Source organism: Carcharhinus amblyrhynchos, chromosome 18 (genome assembly GCF_965287045.1).
Source record: "Carcharhinus amblyrhynchos chromosome 18, sCarAmb.v2.hapA, whole genome shotgun sequence".
NCBI classification, from domain to species: domain Eukaryota; kingdom Metazoa; phylum Chordata; class Chondrichthyes; order Carcharhiniformes; family Carcharhinidae; genus Carcharhinus; species Carcharhinus amblyrhynchos.
In genome coordinates, this window is record NC_137341.1 from 54,166,538 (window position 1) to 54,182,882 (window position 16,345).

General features: G+C 44.0%; 1 protein-coding gene across 1 annotated transcript in view; it reads left to right on the forward strand.

Moving 5' to 3' along the window:
• xylt1 (xylosyltransferase I) overlaps nucleotides 1–7,836 on the forward strand; it is a 310,055-nt gene extending 302,219 nt beyond the window's left edge. The window contains exon 17 of the mRNA XM_080206192.1: nucleotides 2,831–7,836. Within this exon, the coding sequence (XP_080062318.1) occupies nucleotides 2,831–3,153 (323 nt within the window). The 3' untranslated portion in view covers nucleotides 3,154–7,836. The remainder of the gene's footprint in view (nucleotides 1–2,830) is intronic.
• The last annotated feature ends 8,509 nt before the right edge of the window (nucleotides 7,837–16,345 follow it).

Here is a 16,345-nt window from a genome sequence, read left to right on the forward strand (position 1 = left end):
CATTTCTCTGTTGGAATTTATTGTACAGACGCAAAGGGTGCCGTTAATTTGACAGTTCAGGCTGTTGGATTATTTGGTTAATTTCAGTTGATATTTTAACCAAAGAGGTGTAGGAAAAACAATCACCTGATGGAGATCGGAGATGAACCTTTTCTCGCCAGAGGTGAAGGTTAGAGCCATTTTAGTTGAACTTACCCTCAGTTTCCCCTTTTCCTCTCCTGAGCCTTATTGGAATGGGTTTTGAAGAGAATGGGAGAGTATTTGGCGGCAAAACAAGTAAAACTGTGTATGAATAAAGGGAGGGAATTATCTGGGGAGGAGGTGGCATAGTGATACTGTCACTGGACCAGAGATCCAGGATAATGCCCTGGGGACCCAGGCTCCCGCCCCACCTTGGCAGGAAATGGAATCTGAATTCAATAAAAATGCTGGATCTTGAAACACTATCAATTGTCATAAAAACTTAAACTTCCTCCAGAGAAGGAAATCTGCCATCCTTACCTGTTCTGGTCTACATGCGACTTCAGATCCACAGCAATGTGCTTGTCTCTACCAGTTTACTCAGCCTGACTGTCATACACATGGAATTATACCTTACTGATATAATCCCAGGCATCACTCTCACCGTTCCTTGGTATATTCTGTCCCATCGGTAGAGATGATGGTGTACACAGCGGTGTACAGTTTGGAGGGATTCACCCTCAACACTAACTCTGGACCCCATGAAGTCTCAAGGCATCAGGCCAAATGGTGATGCAGTGTTTAGCACTGCTGCCTCACCACGCCAGGGACCCAGGTTCAATTCCAGTCTTGGCTGTCTGTGTGGAGTTTGCACATTCTCCCCACGTCTGCAGGGGTTTCCAGGTGCTCTGGTTTCCTCCCACGGTGCAAAGATATGCAAGTTAGGTGTACTGGCCACACTAAATTCTCCTCAGAGTCCCAAGATGTGTAGGTTAGATGGATTAGCTGCGGTAAATGTGCCGGGTGTTATGGGAATAGCGCGGGGGAGAGAGCCTAGGGAAGATGCTCTGTTAGAGAGTCAGTGCAGATTCGATGAGCCGAATGGCCTCCTTCTGTACTGTAGGGTAAATTCTCTGAAGCATAGGCAAGAAATCCTGCTGATTACCCTTCAGCTGATGAACTAATACCTCCATGTTGAACACCACTTAGAAGCAGCACCAAGGGTGGCAAGGGTACAGAATGTACTCTTGGTGACAGACATGCCCCACCCAGAGTGGTTTGATAGTATCAACACAGACCAAGCTGCCAAGTCCGAAAGGGCACAGCTGCTGGACTGGGGCTAGGTCAGGTGATGAAGGAACCAACATCTACAAGATGCACTGCAGGGACTCTCTAATGTTCCTCAAACAGCACTTTTCACACCCATAGCTACTACCATCTAGAAGGAGCAGAGCAGCAGATATTTGGGAGCAGCACCACCAAACCAGTCACCATCCTGACTTGGAAATATATCCGTGCTCCTTCACTGTCACTGGGTGAAAATTCTGGAACTCTTCCCCCCCCAACAGCACTGTGGCTGTACCTCCACCAACAGGGACTGCAGAGGTTCAAGAAGGTAGCTCCCTGCCACTTTCTCGAGGGTAGTTAGAGATGGGCACTAAATGCTGCTCCAGCTCACAGCCCGCACATCTCATGAATTTGAAAACAGTTGTTATTGTGATGAAATTAGTCAGGTATTAATAAAAACCAGACAAAATTTTGAATATTTATCACTGAGATCAGATCAGTCCTGAGAATCCACAATTGAATACTGACGCTGAGCAAGTTCTGTTGAATTTACATCATTCTAACTACAACCAAACTCATTAGCAAACTGTGCTTTGAATTTAATTACAATTTCCATTTATTATCAGTAACAAAGCAGACTGAAATGTATAATTGTTAATGGTTGCCATAGTATCTTGATGATATTTAAATACAAAGCACTGATGCGTGGTTGCAGGAGCTGAACTTTAGTGTATTATCTGGACTAATTGCAACCACAGTTTAATTTGTGTGAATGTGTGTAAATGTGCACACACGTATTAAAAGTACCTTAAAAATCAGTCAATTCAGCTGCATTTTAATCGTTTAACATACATCATATGAAATCAATCTGACCAGACAAAGAAAGTGAGCTAAATGATGGTGGATTTTAAATGTAGTAAGTGTGAAATGATGTGTTATAATCAAAAACAATCTTATTGATCACTCCACAAATTACCATAAAACTTCTGTTTTAAGTGTTGCTAAAACAAGAAAGATATCCTGGACGGAATTTTACTAGCACATCGGCCCAAGGTCCGTACAATCCCACCCAAGGTCAATGGAGAATGCCGTTCTTTAAGTCTCGCCTGCCCCTGGAATCAGCATGGGTGTGCTGGTAAAATTCTGGCCCTTGAAGCTTTCTGTCTTGCTCTCATCAGAACACTTTGCAAAGATGCTAATATAAAGGGAAAACAATGAGTAATGATGTATGCAAAGAAAATGTTGATTTATTGGCAAATAGACTGATTCGTAAAGGCGTTGTCATGGAGGATGCACAAGTTGATGATGGATGTCTGTTAACTACCAACAGTTTACCATCAACTGGTGTATTTTCCATGGCAATACCTCTACCAATCACAATCCACTTGCCAACTAATCAACGCTCTCTTCCCATGTAGTATTGTTTTCCTCTTTCTTGTGAAGTGTCCTGATGAGTGCAAAATTAAAAGCTTTGACATGTCTGTTTTTCAGCAATATTCTTAAGTTCCGTGACGCCACATGACCATCTGTTTAAGTATTTGCCAATGTTTCACTGAGCTTTTTTGCTCCCTTTGTTTTCCAGACGAGGCACTCAAGTTACACAGTGGTCCATCAAAGAATGCCTATATGGAACAGAGCTACCAGGGCCTGAATAATGCCCTGAACATACACACAATTCCCAGCCAGGTGGAGCAGGCAAAGGAGAATGCAGCACTCACGGGCTCACAGCTGGAGAACTGGGTGGATCCGATGGTGAACAGCTTGTGGTCGGCTGTGGATATTTGTGCCAGCAGCCCCACCTCTTGCCCAGTCCTACAGAGCTGCAGCCAAACAACCTGGAGTTCAGAGAGCCCGGATCCCAAATCGGAATTGGGGCCTGTCAGATTGAACGGGCGCTTGAGGTAGCACCTAATGCACCCCTCCAGTTATATCGTAAGAACACAAATTGCCTGATGGTGAGATACATTTCCGCAGTTGGGGGCCGCCGTTAGTTCTTAGCAACAGTTCCCAGATGTCTTTGTAGAATTGTGGCAAAGCTAGGGCAGTGCATTTAAACTGGAAGACAGTGATGTGAACAGAGAATGAAGAGTGTTAGCTGTGCTGGCACTGTTAGAGAAACAGTCGTATTATCATGTTCTACAGAAAGCCTAGGAGGAAACTTTAGCACTCTATTTATTTAAACATTTTAGTCAGTGACTAATGAGTAGATGCTGCTTTTGCAGCTTGATATATATATCCTATTACTAATCTGCCTTTATTAACAAAGGCCTAAGTCCAGACTTCCTACCTTCTTTACCTGTACCTGACCTAAATGCTGTAGAAAGTCTTAAAGCTTCTGTCAACGGGACTATTTAAATTGGATTATCGTAGTTGCATCTACTGTAACAGAGAGAGGCAGCTGTTGTAAATGGGTCGGAACGCACTTTGTGAAATGGTGCTCTCAGCACTGACTATTCTAAATATATTACAGATGATTAGAGCAGCCAGGACATGGAAGCAGATTCAGAAAAACGATGTAGGTTAAATTTATGTTAGCAACCCCAAAGCAAATTAGCTAAGTTCGCTGAAGCTGAATTTTTTTTGGAGTCCGTCCAAATTCTCATGGCAGTAACATAGCCTCTCTTTTAGATCATACGTTCCTTTTTTTTTAAAAGTTAAGAGTTTCTTTTTTAAACTTTTCAACAAATTTCACAAAAAAGAAAAGTTGACCACGTTGCACTTTCAATGAGAAAGCTTCTTGAATAAAGCCCCTGAATTGCGCCTTTGTATTCAAATCTGAAGGGTCAAATATTCAAAGCGGCTAAAAATGTATTATATCCAAGTAAACATTATCTGCTGTAGATTAATACAAACCCAAAAGTTTGTAACCTTTTAATATTTATGTGTTGATTAGGGTTTCCCGGAAGTGCGACTACTTGTCCCTACCGTGTACAGTTTGCATAATCATTGTTCTTTGACGTGAGTTGGTGGGCTGTGGGGGGTTCAGGATTTTATTGACGGCTCCAGGTCTTTTGAACAGTTAGTGAGATACACGTGTATTTGATGTCAGCAGGTTAAGTTACTATTTGATGGGTTTTTACTGTAATAGGCAATCTGGCACTCGTGCTTATTTACTGCAACACACTGGAACAAATGAGATCCCTGCCAATGTTAGTCTGAATATCGCCTGAAGCTCTGCCCAGTTTTAACTTGAACTAAAAAGGCTTGTCAGTATTCCTGTTAATAATTTATATGGTTAAGTAATCTTAATGGATTCAGAGTTACATTTTTAGTACCGGCATCACCTCACCAAACCGCGTTCCTACTTTAAGTATTCCTCAGCACATTCTGTGTGAACCCACAATGACTACAAAAACACTCACTCAGACAGTAAAGTTGCTCTGAATCACAGCATTCTCCTCGTGCCCAGTAACTTTGCTACTAAGAAAGAATGAAGAATTCCTGAAGTTCTGATGGAGTTGACATGGAGAGGATGTTTCCATTAGTAGGAAAAACTAGAACCAGAGGGACACAACCTCAGGCTAAAGGGATGATCCTTTAAAACAGAGATGAGGAGGAGATTCTTCAGCCAGAGAGTGGTGCATCTGTGGAACTCTTTGCCACATAAGGCTGTGGAGGCCGGGTCATTGAGTGTCTTTAAGACAGAGATAGATAGGTTCTTGATTAGTAAGGGGATCAGGGGTTATGGGGATGAGAAAACTATTAGCTATGATTGAATGGTGGAGCAGACTTGACGGACCGAGTGGCTTAATTCTGCTCCTATGTCTTATGAAAGACCGGCGGAGGCAGTGGCGTGATGTCACTGGATTAGTAATCCAAAGACCTAGGGTCATGTTTTGGGGACAGAGGTTCGAATCCTACCACAGCAGATGGTGACATTTAGATTCAATAAATATCTGGGTTTAAAAGCCTAATGTTGACCATGAAACTATTATCAATTGTTGGAAAAATCCATCTGGTTCTTTGGGGAAGGAAATCTGTTGCCCTTGCCTTGTCTGGCCTGCATGTGACTCCAGATCCACAGTTGACTCTTAAGTGCCCTCGGGGACGGACAAGAAATGCTGGTCCAGCCAGCAATGCCCACATCTCATGAATGAATAAAAAGAAATGCAGAGCGTATTAGTCAACTTGGGGGAGGGGTGAGGAATAGTTAGACATTACCAGTTGTAGGGTGCCTTTTCAAACATCGTCCATCTCCCTTCCTACAAATTAGTTCACCCCCAGGACATTTCAAACATGTTATATTTTTAACCCAGATCTCCATCTTTGGTATTTATTTTTATGTCATCATTGATGGGACTAGGAGTGGTGACTTCCTGCACCGTGCCAATGCAACACCAGATTTCTAACAGTGTTAATCTGATGGTTCCAATCCTGAACTTGTTCACAGATATGATAATGAACAGAACGATTAGAGAAAATAGCCGCTTGAACACTTGGAGAGAGGGTCCAGGGCCCACGATCAGGATTGCAGCCCTTTCAGATCCTGCCTCATGAGGTTAACAACGTCAGCATTTCCTGGAATTTGTAGAATTTTCAGCCATTAGCTTCCGGTCATGTTATTGTAATAATTAATGGATTTGTGGCCCAGTTGATTAACAAATTGAGTTTATACAGTGACTCAACATAGAAACATAGAAGATAGGAGCAGGAGGAGGCCATTTGGCCCTTCGAGCCTGCTCTGCCATTCATTACGATCTTGGCTGATCATCCAACTCAAAAGCCTAATCCTGCTTTTTCCCCATAACCTTTCATGCTATTCACCCCTATATCCAGCCACCTCTTGAATACATTCAATGTTTTGGCATCAACTGCTTCCTGTGGTAATGAATTCCACAGGTTCACCAGTCTTTGGGTGAAGAAATGTCTCCTCATCTCCATCCCTGAATGGTCTCCCGAAATCCTCAGACTGTGACCCCTGGTTCTAGACTCCCCCACCATCGGGAACATCCTCCCTGCATCTACCCTGTCTAGTCCTGTTAGAATTTTATAAGACTCTACGAGATCCCCCCCTCATTCGTCTGAACTCCAGTGAAAACAATCCTAACCTAGTCAATCTCTCCTTCTACCTGCCACAATGGTTGGAAAAGAACGCAAACTGGCCACTTGGAGAATGTTCAAGCTCAGTATGAGGCCACAAATAATTCATAATCCGGGTGCAGCAAGACAGGAAATGCTGCCTTTCATTTTCAGAGGTCGAAATATGATTTCAAGAGTTTTTTGTGTGCTTTACCCTTTCCTCAATCACTGAAAATGAGAAGTGTTTTTGACTAACCAGAAATACCCTTTGTGGATCCTGGTGTATAAAGGTTTGAATAGTGGATGGACTTTGTGTTTTCTTTATTATGAATTACACACACTGTATTACTGTATTCCCCAAGGCACCAACAGAAGGTATCCTTTTCCAATTTGTGCTACTTAACTTAATGTGAAGGTTCGAAACCTCAAGTTGGCCAATTACATTTCACAACTGAGTCTTTTTGCGGGAGGGAGATTGGACATCTGAGAAATTGTTTCCAGCTGTCCACTTTTAAGTTGATGTGCTATTGATGCTGTGTATTAATGATCATGAAACTGTTAGCTCAATGCCTTCTCCCTCCTGTGCTGAAGGGGTGCTGCCATGGGTGCTACCTCACGTGTGTATGGGAGCATATTTTACTCAACATCATCAGTACTGGAAATATCCTCTGAGCCTGGCTCACCTGAGCTGAATGTATGATCTATGCAAACTGTTCCTTGTCACGAAAGCTCAACGCAATTGAAGTTAAACTTGCCAAATGAACTGCAAGGTACTGTACAGATGTCTCTGATAACAGAGTGAACGTTCAGGTGCTGTTCACTGCACCATATTTGTAAATTGTCACGTATTTTGTTCCGCGGACTTTGTTAGTCATCATTAGGTCAGTTCTTGCCCAAGGACCATAGTAAAGGGGTCTTTGCGTTATTAAAGATACACTTGTTACATGTCAACAAATGTGTGGCTGTCAGATAGTCAGTGCTGGCTTATTTCTTTCCCTCTCCTGATGAATTAGTGATCACACCATTATTTCAAAAGAATGAAGATTGCCAAACGGAATTTTAAAAGAATAAATGAGAGCTGTTTTATTACAGATCCAAATACGCAGCAAAAATAAAACCTGCAGAGGATTATTTTCTAAACTGAACAAATGGTTACAAAGAAAGGACTAATTCCGACTTGCAGCACGTTGAAAGATGTAGATATTTTGTTATTTATTTAAAGTAATAAAATATTTTATGAGGTTTTGAAAGCTGATTAATTTGACCATTGGATCAAAGTTGTGAAAGCCAGTACAATTTCCTGTATGTAGGAGGATTATTTAGCAAATATTGCACTGGCTGTTTTTGCACCCATGCTCCCTTCCATTAGCAGAGAGAAAAAGAAACACAGAAATTGTGCCTTAGCTGCCTTCTGGTCTGAGGAAGTCTGCTTTGTTTGACAAAGCAAGTTTTTGCAGATTGTCAACAATTGTATTAAAAGCTGTATCATACCAAAAACGGCTGTTGTACATAGACGCCTTCTGTCATAATGTGTTTTTGATCGCAGAATTTTAAAATACAAAAAAAACAAAGACTCATGTCCTGACTTTTTGTAACTTATTTACTGATGTATCTACACTGGCTTCCACACTACACACGAGAGCTGCCATATAGCCTACTCACTCATCCACACCCGCCATGAACAAAGGTCCCAGCTCATCCTATCTCCCCCTCAACATCAATCACCTTTGGAGTTTACAATAAGAATCGAACTTCCGTCCAAGCTCTGTTCTTGGAAGAAACACAACCTGGCTTACCCGCACTTACAGCGGGTCACCAAACGACAGATTCCTCGTTAGTAAAATGTTTCACAACATTTTTTGATTTTGATTTATTATTGTCACATGTATTAGTATACAGTAAAAAGTATTGTTTCTTGCGAGCTATACAAAGCATACCGTTCATAGAGCAGGAAACAAGAGTGTGCAGAATGTAGTGTTACAGTCACCGCGAGGGTGTAGAGAAAGATCAACTTAATGCAAGGTAGGTCCATTCAAAAGTCTGACTGCAGCAGGGAAGAAGCTGTTCTTGAGTCGGTCGGTATGTGACCTCAGACTTTTGTATCTTTTTCCTGACGGAAGAAGGTGGAAGAGAGAATGTCCGGGGTGCGTTGGGGGGGTCCTTAATTATTTTTGCAGATGTATGCACTATTTCCCACCTTCCTCAACCTTGCCTCTCGCCTGAGGTGTGATGACCCTCAGGTTAAATCGCCACCAGTCAGCTCTCCCCCCCCCCAACCCCCCTCAAAAGGAGAGAGCAGCGTAAGGTCATCAGGGACTTTGGTGATTTTATTGACACAACCTCAGTCCATTCCATAGAACTTTGCAGCCATTCAAATATTTTTTGATGAAATGTCGGAAATACTGACTGGAATGCCCCCATCTCTCCTGCCACTGGAATTTTAGTGGGCGGATTGTGAGGAATGTGAAACGGTCGGGCAGGAATTTCTGGGTTTTAGACCAGCAGGGCTGGAGAATTCTGCCCATTGTCTTTGGGAGATCTCCCCTGCTCTTCTGCACAGTAAGAAGTTTCACAACACCAGGTTAAAGTCCAACAAGTTTATTTGATAGTAAACCCACAAGCTTTCAGGGTTTGCCCCCTTCGTCAGGTGAGTGGAGAGTTCTGGTCGCAAACAGAACATATAAAGCCACACGCAGGTGTTGTGAGACATCTTACTGTGTTTACCCCAGTCCAACACTGGCATCTCCACTTCTGCACAGTGCCATGGGATTATTTAAGTCACTCTGAATGGACAGACAGAACCATGCTGTAGCAAACAGTAACATTTATTTATTAGTCACAACTAGGCTTACATTAACGCTGCAATGAAGTTACAGACAGCATATTCCGATACTAGTCAATGCTGCTAAATCACACAGCCAAGGATACCGTGCGCCCAAATTTTCTCAGCCTCCTGGGAAATGACCATCAAACACTAGCCTGAAGTTGAAAACTCATATTGCAGGCGCTTTTTCTGGATCGAAATACTAATGATTTACACCATCATAACAAGGCTCTGTAGGAATTCTATCCAGTAAACAACACAATGAAATTTATTTTTTTAACGATGAAATTTAACCACGAGACAAATGCAATTTCTCCATGTTTTGCATTATAAAGGGCCACTTTCTCCTGACTGAAACATTAGCAGTGTTCTCACAGCTTGAGCCTGTTTGGCATTACACTTAATTTAAACTTATGAAACATGTTTGGTAATTTATTTTAATCAGCAAGGTGATGGGATGTCAGCCCAATCAAATGAATCAAACTTTCTGTTGGCAAACACTTTAGGTGGAGAAATCCATGGCCTAAATGGTAATTAAAATTAAATTATTCTTATCTGCCCTAATGATGTGCTTTGACCTGCATGCTACACCATACTTTTCAGTAGAAAGAAACAAAAATTTGGATATTAAGAACTCTGGATGTGTCAAAGCAGTTTACAACCAATGAAATATTTTATGAAATGTCGTCACTGCTTTATTGTAGAAAACACAGCAGCCAATTGACACGCAGCAAGCTCACACAAACAGCACTGTGAATACGGCCAAATAATTTGTTGTTGTGATGTTGATGGAGGGATAAATATTGGCCAGGGATAACTCCCTTATCCTTCTTCAAAATAGTCCAGTGGGATCTTTTACAGACTCCGGATGGGCCCTCGGATTTATTCAAAGAACAAAGAAAATTACAGCGCAGGAACAGATGCTTTAGCCCTCCAAGCCTGCACCGACCATGGATACGATGGGTATAGAGGGATATGGGCCAAATGTCGGTAATTGGGATTAGCTTAGCGGTTTTAAAAAATAAGCGGCATGGACAAGTTGGGCCAAAGGGCCTGTTTCCATGGTGTAAACCTCTATGCCTCTATGCTGCCCCACTTAACTAAGACCCTTCTGGAGAACATATCCCTCTATTCCCATCCTATCAAGACGCCCTTTAAAAGTCACTACCGAATCCGCTCCCACTACTTCCCCAGGCAACGAGGTCCAGCGAATGGGATGCTGGCCTTTATAGCGAGGGGAATAGAATATAAAAGTAGGGAGGTCTTGCTGCAACTGTACAGGGCACTGGTGAGGCCGCAGCTGGAGTACTGTGTGCAGTTTTGGTCGCCGCACTTGCGCAAGGATATTTTGGCCTTGGAGGGAGTGCAGAGGAGGTTCACTAGGCTGATACCGGAGATGAGGGGGTTGGACTATGAAGCGAGACTAAATAGACTGGGTCTGTACTTGTTGGAGTTTAGAAGGATGAGGGGGGATCTTATAGAGACATATAAGATAATGAAGGGGATGGATAGGGTAGAGGTAGAGAGATTCTTCCCGCTCAGAAAGGACAGCAGGATTAGGGGGCACAGCCTCAAGATAAGGGGGCGGGGGCAGTTGAGGAGGAACTTCTTCACTCAAAGGGTGGTGAACCTCTAGAATTCTCTGCCCGTTGAAGTGGTGGAGGCTACCTCGCTAAATATATTTAAGACACGGGTAGATAATTTCCCCTATCAGAAACCTAAGGGTTATGGGGAGAAAGCGGGAAAGTGGAACTGATCCACTTCAGATCAGCCATGATCTTATTGAATGGGGGGGCAGGCTCGAAGGGCTAGATGGCCTACTCCTGCTCCTATTTCTTATGTTCTTATATTCTTATTATGTTCACCCATTACCCTATGTAAAAAATCAGCCATGTACATTTTTAAACCTCACCCCTCGCACCTTAAACCTGTGCCCCCTAGTTATTGACTCTTCCACTCTGAGAAAAAGCTTCTGACTATCCACTCTGTCCATGCCCCTCGTAATCTTGTAGACTTCTATCAGGTCGCCCCTCAGACTCCATCATTCCAGTGAGAACAAACCAAGTTTCTCCAACCTCTCCTCGTAGATAATGCCCTCCATACCAGGCAACATCCTGGTAAATCTGTTCTATACCCTCTCCAAAGCCTCCACATCCTTCTGGTAGTGAGGCAACCAGAATTGAACACTATTACAAGTGCTGTCTAACTAAGGGTTCTATAAAGCTGCAACATGACTTGCCAATTTTTAAACTCAATGCCCCGGCCGATGAAGGCAAGCCTGCCGTATGCCTTCTTGACTACCTTCTCCACCTGCATTGCCACTTTCAGTGACCTCTGTACCTGTACACCCAGATCCCTTTGCCTATCAATATTCTTAAGGGTTCTGCCGTTTACTGTATATTTCCTATCTGTATTAGACCTTCCAAAATGCATTACCTCACATTTGTCTGGATTAAACTCCATCTGCCATCTCTCCACCCAAGTCTCCAACTGATCTATATCCTGCTGTATCCTCTGATGGTCCTCATCGCTATTTGCAAATCCACCAACCTTTGCGTCGTCCGCAAACTTACTAATCAAACCAGTTACACTTTCCTCCAAATCATTTATATATATTACAAACAGCAAAAGTCCCAGCACTGATCCCTGAGGAATGTCAGTTGCCACAGTCCTTCATTCAGAAATGCACCCATCCACTGCTACCCTGTCTTCTTTGACCGAGCCAGTTTTGTAGCCATCTTGCCAGCTCACCTCTGATCCCATGTAACTTCACCTTCTGCACCAGTCTGCAATGAGCGACCTTGTCAAATGCCTTACTGAAGTCAATGTAGACAACATCCATTGCCCTCCCCTTATTAATCATCTTCATCAGCCATACAATGACACCTCCAACAGTGCAGCATTTCCTTAGTACTGTATCAGAGCACCAGCATTGATATTGAGTTCAAGCCCTGGAGTGGGATTTGAACCCAAATTGAGATCAAGGTGGGAGTGAGCCACGGCTGATACCAAGTGGCAAATTCAGTTTTGATGTCAAATTCTGCAACACCAGCTTAGTATGCAATACGTAATCCTGAAGTGTCATGATTTTCCCCTTTTAAAACATCCCAACACACTGAACAAAGTTCAAGACAAATAAGATACCTGCAGAGGTTGGTGTAAGGGAACACTAAAAGGATAAAGTTCAACAAGGTCTTGATACTGTCAATCTGACAGCATTGGTCATAGCAGTTATCTGGAAATCCTTTCTGATGGATCATTGGTGAAACACTATCTTTGTTGCCAGCTAGCTTTATCTAGCTTTCCATAGAGATGAGTTATACTGACATGAGAATTTTCTGCTAAAAGTGAACAGGCATTCTGGTCTGCAGGTAATACAGGAGGAATGATGGCAAGACAGGGAGAATCAGTCTTCATTCACACTTTGTTTGCACAACTCACACACTGAGCACAAAATGAAATGTTCAGTGAGAACTTCTCCCAGGCCAACCAATCAACAGGAGTCCAAAGTCTGACAACATTAGTTTTTTTATATTAACTCAAGTAAACAAAATAATTCTCACCAGGTGTCGAGCTGGAGTCCTGTGAATTCATGGGAAAAGCAGCTTGCTCAGAAACCAAAGTGAATTTATAGGATTTTAAAAAATCTCAGGAGGGTGTCCTTATTATGTAACGGAACCATCACACAAAGTTTATTTATTAGTTACAAGTAACGCTTGCATTAACATTGCAATGAAGTTATTGTGAAATCCTCCTAGTTGCCACATTTTGGCGCCAATGTTGTGAACCTGCACATCGTTGGAGTGTGGGAGGAAACCCACGCAGACACGGGGAGAATGTGCAAACTGCACAGACAGTGACCCGAGGGTGGAATTGAACCCAGGTCCCTGGCACTGTGAGGCAGCAGTGCTAACCACTGTGCCACCCTACAGTCGTAGTGTTTCCCTGGTTAAGGTGGAGTAGATACATTCTTATTAGGCAAGGAAATCTTATTAGGCGGGGGTCAATGGAGAATGTGGAACTCTAAACTCAAACAGATCAGCTATTACCATAGTGACTAGCAGAGCAGGTTTAAGGGGCCGAATGGCCTGCTGCTTCTCCTGGTTTGAGATCTCCACCACATCGCTCTGTATCACAGAGCATTCATGGTCAAATTACTCCTCCTGTGTCACATCTCCCACCCGCACCATTAGACCTCCCCCCACCACCTCCCCAGGTACAACACTTGCCCTGACCTTCCCGAGGAGCCCAGCACCATGACAGTGGATCTCCCTCCAACCTCCCCCCAACATTCTGCCGACCCCCAGAATCTGACTCTGTATCCCCCCGGCAACAACCCTCAGCACCACTTCACCCTCGCATCCTATCAAACTACCACAGTCAATTCTCTACAGGACACAACAATAGACATTACAAACCCCTTCCTCTGAGCCCCTTCCCCCTCTCCCCTCACCCTCAGACCTACTCAAACCCCCCCTCTGCCACCTCACACTCCGGTTTGGTCTTCACCATCCTCCTGCCCCGTACCCGCTCAGCTATTCCACAGTCTCTGCAGTTCACCCCCCAACTTCACCCCTCCCTCTTGGCCCCATACCCGCCCACTTCTTCATCCCTCCCCACCCCTCCCCGCCCCACCCTGCCCCACCCCGCCCCACCCTGCCCCACCCCACCCCTCCCCACCACTATTCCCAGCAGAGTATTTTATCCTCAATTTCCTGTCAAATTCCTTTTTTTAAACTGATGGTGTCGCAGCTGCAACCCTGTGGGAAATGGAACCCACGCCCAGGCGATTAACAGTTCTTATTTTTTATTAATGCCTCCACCCCAAACCCCCACCCACAACCACCCCCTCCCCCCCCCAAGCCCTCCTCACTCTCCCCTCCCTCCCCCTGCCCACCATTATAGCAGTTGGGGAGTGGAGCTGGGAAGTCCCTGGTTGTCTCTCTCTGTGTGTGTGTGGGACAGACTGATCCCCGCACTGTGTCTGTGTCAGTGAGACCTTGCTGACTTTTGGAGGAGCGTTGGACGGTTTCAGGGGAGAATTTGACAAGAGCAAGAATTTGCATTAAAAGAATTTGTCCTCTGCTCCGCCCACAGTAAATGCCGGTGCTGAGCGAGCAACTAAAGCAAAATAACCTCGTGGGGAAAAGAATTGTCTCAGGAAATAAAGGTGGGCACCGGGCAGGAGTGGGGGAAGTGAGTGAGAGAGCTGTGCCTTCTTCAATCAATCGCACAGTATGATCCCACATTCACCAACAACTCCAGTGCACCATCAGGACTAAAAGATCCATGTAACCACCATCACCCCCCACCTTGCTGCCAAGCAATGCATTTTCATTGTGTTTTATTCCCCAGCGCGCATTCCCCGATCAGCGGGAGAGATTCCCAATTCCAGCTCACTGCTCTGACTGAATGGCAGCGGAGGTTTATGTTCAGCTTTTGTCACTGTGAGCTCAGTGAACTAATGTGAAATATTTACAGTAAGAAGAGTCTCACCAGGTTAAAGTCCAACAGGTTTATTTGGAATCACGAGCTTTTGGAGCACTGCCCCTTCATCAGGTGAATCAAGAGACACTCAGGCGAGGAAGGAGCAGCTCTCCGAAAGCTCGTGATTCCAAAGAAACCTGTTGGACTGTTGTTGAGAGACTTCTTACTGTTCCCACCCCAGCCCAACACCGGCATCTCCACATTTGTGAAATATTCATACCGGAGAGATGAGATATAACAGGCCTGGAAAAACGGTAAAATATTTAACCCTTCAGTGAGTTATTATTTTACAGTTTAAACTTCAGCATCTGGAACTAAATCCAGGATCTGTACAAACTCAACCAGTCTTAATTCGTGCAGAAAATAACGAGGTGTGGAATTTATCAAAGGCTGAAAATCCAGAGGTAGCAGCACGTAGACAAGGTGAGAAAATATGTACAAAGCAGCTTCACTTTTGGTGGTTGGACAGTAACGTACACAAACTTTCTTTGTAACGAATCCTGCGCGTTGTTAGTGATGAGGAGTTTTATTAAAAGCCCCACACAGTCATTCCTCATGGGGAGGGAGCGGGTTGATTGAAACAGAGTTTTAAACTGCAGGTGATTGGGTGACTAACGCTTGGAGATTAATTTGGTAAACTAATCGTGATTATGTTGCTGCTTCTATCATTCTTACACAGAGAAGCAGCTTGAAGTCTCATTAAAAAGACTGTCTGCGCGAAGGACAGCTCGCTACCAGGCCCGGGAATATGTTTGTTGTGGCAGTTTACATTTTCCCTTTTGCACGAACAAACAAGAAACTAGAATTGGGTGATAATGCCATACAGGAGACCATTCAGCCCACCCTGCCTACAATGATGCTAGCCCTTTAGCTGGAATTAGCTGCGAACTATGGCCAGGATTCTCTGATCTCGCCCGCAACTGGGGTTCTCCAGTCCCGCTGCAGTAAAAAGAGATTTGGCTGAGCGCCAAGTTCTCCATTCTCATTGGTAGTGGGGTGTGCAAGACCAGAAAACTCCCCGATTTGCCACATTCCAGCGCCTGTTCGGGTACACTGAGGGAGAGTTTAACAAGGCCAATGCATCTAACCAGCACGTCGTTTGGACTATGAGAGGAAACTGGAGCATCCGAAGGAAACGCATGCAGACACGTGGAGAACACGCAGACTCCACACAGACAGTCACCCCAGCTGGGAATCGAACCCAGGTCCCTGACACTGAGAGGCAGCAGTGCCAACCACCATGCCACTGTGCCACTCCATACTACTGAGTTTAATCACCAACCAATGGAATCAAGTTAATCCAAGTTGTTTCTATCTCTTTTAGTTCCCATTTATTTCTTTCTCTCTGGACACAATGAGATGAGAGAAAGGACAACCTGACCCATGAACACAGACAGTTTGCACCAACCTAGACTCGATGCTACTTCTCGATCTCATCTCAGAATCTCTCTCAGAAACAGAATCACACCCATGTGTGGCTAACATTACAAATTCCAAACTGACCTGGCAACCGTGAGGTGAGTTTCCAATGGCAGCAGCAGCTCAGGAACAATCTGATTGTACACAGTGTTTCCGAATCCATCCTGGAAATAAAACAAATCCCATGGACCTAGGAAACAGGAAACAGAAAATGCTTAGCAGGTCAGGCAGCATCTGTGAAGATTGGATTGGATTTATTATTGTCACATGTATTAACAGAGAAAAGTATTGTTTCTTGCGCGCTATACAGACAAAACATACCATTCATAGAGAAGGAAACGAGACAGT